General features: G+C 36.8%; 1 protein-coding gene across 1 annotated transcript in view; it reads right to left on the bottom strand.

The window, feature by feature from the left end:
• The window catches only part of LOC107104863 (kelch domain-containing protein 8A-like), a 7,123-nt gene extending 5,659 nt beyond the window's left edge, over positions 1–1,464 (bottom strand). The window contains exons 1-2 of the mRNA XM_015404981.1: positions 1,328–1,464; positions 1,043–1,191 (exon numbers count right to left, since the gene is read on the bottom strand). Coding sequence (XP_015260467.1) covers positions 1,043–1,191; positions 1,328–1,349 — 171 coding nt within the window. The 5' untranslated portion in view covers positions 1,350–1,464. The remainder of the gene's footprint in view (positions 1–1,042; positions 1,192–1,327) is intronic.
• Positions 1,465–5,967: the final 4,503 nt, after the last annotated feature.

The raw sequence follows: 5,967 nt of genomic DNA, 5'->3' as shown, positions 1-5,967 counted from the left end.
CTGCATGTAGCCAGGCTAACTGCATATAGCCAGGCTAACTGCATGCAGCCAGGCTAACTGCATGTAGCCAGGCTAACTGCATATAGCCAGGCTAACTGCATGCAGCCAGGCTAACTGCATGCAGCCAGGCTAACTGCATATAGCCAGGCTAACTGCATGCAGCCAGGCTAACTGCATATAGCCAGGCTAACTGCATATAGCCAGGCTAACTGCATGCAGCGAGGCTAACTCCATGCAGCGAGGCTAACTGCATGCAGCGAGGCTAACTGCGTGCAGCCAGGCTAACTGTATGCAGCCAGGCTAACTGCATGCTGCATGCAGCGAGGCTATCCTGCTTTCCCTGCCTCCTTTTCCAAAGGTCAGGATCTGAGCCAGCATTGATAAAAGCAGCTAGGACTGATTTAAAGCACTTTATAGAAAAGGCAAAGAAGAATTAACAACCTGGGAAATAACAACATAAAATATATTATATATAAATAAATATGATATATAAATAATATAATATATAACATGTAATATATAAATAAATTATAACATGGAAAATAATAGAATATAGTCTACTTTTTCTAGATGTTTATTCATTTCCATAGTTTCTCTTAAATAAACACATTCTCAGAAAATAAATAGTTTTTATATATATAAAAATATGAAGCTGACTAATAGCTTCTCCATTATTAAACTAACACATAATTTTTTTTAGGTTTGTGACCCATTATTGGACCATTGAAATCACATCATTACTTTTACAAAGACACAGAAGGGGAGGATTTATGGACAAAAAAAATATATACCTAATAATGTTTTTTTTATAATGTGCTTTTATGTTTGTTGTTGTTTGCATTATATAAATATACTGATGTGATAACTTAGTATTGGTTTGATTGGTTTTTGGTGTACGTCTATTTTCAGCCCCCCACCCTAGGAACCCAGATGTTTTGAGGTCCTAGTCGCCCCGGGACAGAGCTGAATAAAACAGGAATGAGCAACTATTGCCCGTTACAACTTTAAAAACGTGTGGTAGTTCACCCTGGAGGCCGCTTACCTGGTTAACTCCTCCCACCACCAGGAGGCGGTCTTTGATAACGATGGAAGAGGCAGAGCATCTGGGGAAATTCATGGGGGCTAAAGGTTCCCATTTCTTCTTCTGAGGGTTAAAAGCCTCGACTGTGTCCAAAGCTGTGGGCTCATGACCTAAAGGTGACATTAAGGAGCCGCCCTCATTAAGGCGTCACACTCTTGCTTCAGTTTATCGCAGACAAGGATTTAATGGAAACCTTTCCTGTCTGCAGCCATGTTGTTTATATCTGATGTTCTGCTTCTAACTCACCAAGTCCACCTGCGACCACCATCCTGCCGCGCAGGAAGGCAGCAGCAAAGTCTGCTCGCTTCGTTTTCAGAGACACCGTCTCATCGGACCTTAACCAGGTGCCTGAAAAGGAACAAGGAGAAAATAAAAAGACAGATGGAGTCAGGGTGTGTGTGTGTGTGTGTGTGTGGGGGGGGGGGTAAACGTAAGGTCAGAAACTAGACAAGGTCAATTCCTAAGGCAGCAGTCTGCCTTCAGACAGACAGGACGCTGCTGAGTCTGACCTATGCAAACAGGTTACCCATAATGCACCTGTAGCTGCAAGACGTTATACACCCCCCCACCCCTCCCGCCACACACACACCTCTATGAAGCTGTCAGGGACAAAAAAAAAGGAAAGAACCACAACAGGCAAAGAGAGGCTGAAACTGATGTTTGACTGACAGATTCCTGAATGTCTGAAAGTTCCTGGAGGAAAATCTACTGCTGAAGATTCTCAGTCATTCAGGTCAGAGTCATTCCAAAAAAATAAAATTTTAAAAATAATCCGCTGGACTTTGTTTCCAAGTCTGAAGACGTTTCTCTTCCCATCCAGGAAGCTATTTCAATTCAAAATGTAGAGTGGACCAGAAACAAACCTTTGTTTTGTTTAGAAAACATTTAGAAAACTGAAGCAGAAGATTGGCCCCGCCCCTTAGGAATGGAGGTCGTTGTAAGCCAGCAATACCCAACACTGGTCTATGTCTCTGAAAGGGGGGTCGTTAGGGTCTTTGTTGGCCTGGCTGAACAGGTAGGATGAATGGAATGAACACTAGTGTGTAGAAAATTATAAGTTAGATTAAAAATGCTAGTTAGCTAGAATCAGAGTTATTTTAACATACTCGTGTTCCAATAGTTGCAGCAAAGCCCTCTGAGCAAAATGTTAACAACAATGATTCTAACGTTTATTAATTATAAAACCTTGGATTTTTTCTGGGCGACCTTAAAAGACTCTGGATGATAAAAGAATGTAGCTGGCAGTGATTGAACTGAAAATCTAGCCCTGATTTTACAATTTATTTTATCCAAGCTGAAGTTTTTCCTTTTAGTTTCAGGCGTGTTTATCTGAAGAAAAGCAAAGACAGTTCATTAAGAATTAAGTGGAAATTAGAATGATGGAGCAATAAAGCATATTTTACTCTTAGCGAATTGTTTGCTATATTCTTTATCTCACTCAGGCTCTTCAGTCCTTGTTTTCCCTCTAACCTTCTTTCTATCTTTCCCTTTTTTAGGTTAGATTAATTTCTAATCTTCTCCTGAAACCAGATAGAGAATCAACAAGAACAGGCGCCAAGCGGAGAATGGAAAAGAGAAGCCAGACGGGGAGTCGTCTCTGAGAGTTTTCCAGTCTGGTTAAGTTTCAGCGAGGAGAAGCAGGAGAAATCACAGCTGGACGTCTGCTCTGCTTTGCTCTTCCTCGCAGGGGAAAAGCTGCTTCTCTTTCTCAGGTTGTTTGCAATCAGCGTGCGTTTTATCAAGAACAATAGAATAATAAAGAATAAAAGCTGCAGCTCAAGAAGCTGCTTTCAACATTTTTAATGAAACAAAATTATTCGTCCGTCCGTCCATCAAGATAAGATATGGACGCTTTTACATTTTTCTTGTTCGAAATGATTTTTTCTTTCCTTTTTTCACGTCCTGGTGCAGCACATCAGTCTTTCCACATGGAGATGCTGGCCTCCTACCAATGTTCCAAAAACAGAACATATTTTGTAGGTGTCCTAATTTCTCTGGTTGAAACTAATCAACATATTAATAGAAATCAAAGTATATGTTTATAAGAACTGTTATGAGTAAAAGTATTAAACACATTGACCGAAATGCATTAAATATTTTGTACAAAAGCCTGTTTGTTAAAAGAATTTCCAACCTTCTTTTTAAAGAAACTAGTTTAAATTTAGTGTTTGCTTTATCTGCACTCTGATGTTCAGTTATTTCTATTGATTTTCATCTGGATAAAAGATGATTAATGTGGGAAATTCAAGCAGCTTTTCTGTTTCTTCTTTCTTTTCAGCCAATAGGGAATAAACTCTGAAAAATTACTCAACTCAAAAAAACCACAACTGTTTCATCTTCAGATTCCTAAAACTATCCCAGTAGATTTCTTTATTTGAGAAAATAAAAATACTTTTTTTTTTTTTTTACTGCATCAGAACTCATTTCAGGACTCAAACTTAAATGTATAAAAAAAAATTATTTTTAATTTTTTTATATATATATATTTTTTTTATTATTTTTAATTTTTTTCTTTTTCTTTTTAATTTTTTTATTATTTTTTTTATTTAATTTTATTATTATTATAATTTTTTATTTTTTTTATTTTTATTTTATATATATATATATATATTAAAAATAAATAAATAAATAGATTTAAAAAAAGTAAAAGAAAAAAAAAATATATATAAAAAAAATTTAATTTTAAAATTTAATTTTTTTGGTGAAGAATTTTCAAGTGGAACGAAATTTATTGGATATTTTAAACTGTTTTAACAAATAAAAAACTGAACTGGGTGAGCTAAAGTATTCAGCCCCCCTGAGTTCCTACTTTGTACCTTTACACTTCAAAAAATCAAAATCTTGATAAGTCATTTAGTAATTTTTTCTTAAAATAATAATGTTCTTGAATTTAGGAGATAAAAGAGACATCTTGCCAATGGAAACAGACAATTTAGATTTAAAATAAGAAAACACGATTGGATTGTCTTTTTTTAGGTGACTATTATCCAATTATCTTATTTTAAGAGTAGAAATACTGATTCCATTGGCAAACTATCGCATTTACTAACTCAAATCAAGGGCAAATACACTTAATTTAAGAAAATTTTACTTATTTCTATGGTTTTTCAAGTGTCGCTGCGCTGACGGCTGCAGGTATCAGTTCTGCTCATCCAGAGAGAAGTTTTTCTCAGGTTGGATAGAGAGCATTATTGAACAGCAGTTTTCAGTTCTGTTCACTAATTCTTGATTAGATTGAGGTCTGGACTTTGACTAGACCATTCTAACACCTGGATGTGTTGAAGGTTATACTTTGTGTTTTGGTTCATCGTCTTGTTGGAAGATAAATCTCCGCCCCAGTCTCAGGTCTCCTGCAGACTCCAACAGGTTTCCCAGCTGAAGAAAAGCAGGCCCAAACCATGATGCTGCCACCTCTATGTTTGCCAGTGCGGAAGGTGTGTTAAAGGGTGATGAGTTGCGTTGCTTTTAACCCAAAAATAATGTTTTGCATTATGCAAAAAGTAGGATTTTGGTTCCATCTGAGCAGAGCAGCTTCTTCCACAATTTGAGAATCATAAATACATCTTTTGCAGATTTATTAAAAAAGAAAAACCTAAAATAACTGCTTCACAGTGGGGCCCCAGCAGCCAAAATAATGCGCCTAACGGCAGCGTTTTTTTTTGGCCGCTGTCATTTGTCCCCCTTCACCTTTAATATATGTGATCAACGGCACCTACTGCAACTGAAATCTCGATTAAAATGCAAATTGAAGTTGAAAGTAAAGACTGATTGATTGATTGATTGATTGATTGATTGATTGGTAGTAGAGCTAAAGCCTTAGCTCCATACGAGCCTGTGGCCATAAAATAATACCTTCTTCCAGGTCACATGACCTGGCCAATGGCGGTGCGTCTTCTCCCAACTTATATAGGTGGTATTCAAAGAGGGGAGTCCCACTGGTAGCATTGAAAGTGTCTAGCTCTGTATTTTGGCCTTAGGAATAATATAAAATAGCTCATATGTGTCATCTCTTTAGTCCACGGTGTGCCTTTAAGTTAATTCTTCATCCTTGTCTCCATTAAACAGTGTGAATAAAACTACACCATTGCACAGATCATCTTTGGGTAAAACTATAGTGCTAGAGAGAAATAGCCCTGATTTTGTCTGATTGTGGTGGAAAGCTGAAGGATCAGGAAAGTCTTCACATCTTTATGAGATGCAGGTCAAATAGGAGCTCGTATTATTCTGTTCTAACGGGAGGCGGCAGAGGAGAATAAAGCGACGGAGATAAAACACAGAAAGTGTAGCTGATGGCAGAGAGGAAGAAAGACAAAGCATGCGGGAGATAAGGGATTCTCTGAAGACCGGGCTTTGTAGTCGGTGTGGTGGTAATTTCATCCATAGTCCTTCTTTGTAATTGTCTCTTGTGATTAAAACTAGAGAAGGATGGTGATTAGTTCTTGAGCTTTGATGGATTCTGTCTGTCTCACCAACATCTAACTGCAGACATGATCCTGTTGGACAGAATAGATTTTATTTGGCTTTCAGCTTTTTTCATAGATGTCACAATGCTAAGAGAAAGCTCGCTATCTTAGCCTCCTCATTTCCATCTCAGTCTCATTATGCTTTTAAACTAACTTATCATCTAAATGCAAATCAAATCTTAAACAGGGGAATCATTTATTCACTAACAAAATGAAATTAGTAAAAGTTAGTGGAAAGCATGAGATTCAGAAATGACACTATTGCAGGTTTTGTAGTGTTAAAAAAAAATCAGAGTATCAATTTATTTTATTTGAATTAAATTGTTGTTAAGCTGAGAAAATTATGCCTAATATGGGACAAAGAAATTTGCTTATTTTCTTATCTAAATAAATAAAATAATATTACGCTTTTAATAGTGTTGC

This window comes from Cyprinodon variegatus, unplaced genomic scaffold, assembly GCF_000732505.1.
Source record: "Cyprinodon variegatus isolate N-32 unplaced genomic scaffold, C_variegatus-1.0 Scaffold1926, whole genome shotgun sequence".
NCBI lineage: Eukaryota > Metazoa > Chordata > Actinopteri > Cyprinodontiformes > Cyprinodontidae > Cyprinodon > Cyprinodon variegatus.
The sequence above is the reverse complement of the archived record's forward strand: the minus strand, read 5'-3'. Positions and strand labels throughout refer to the sequence as shown.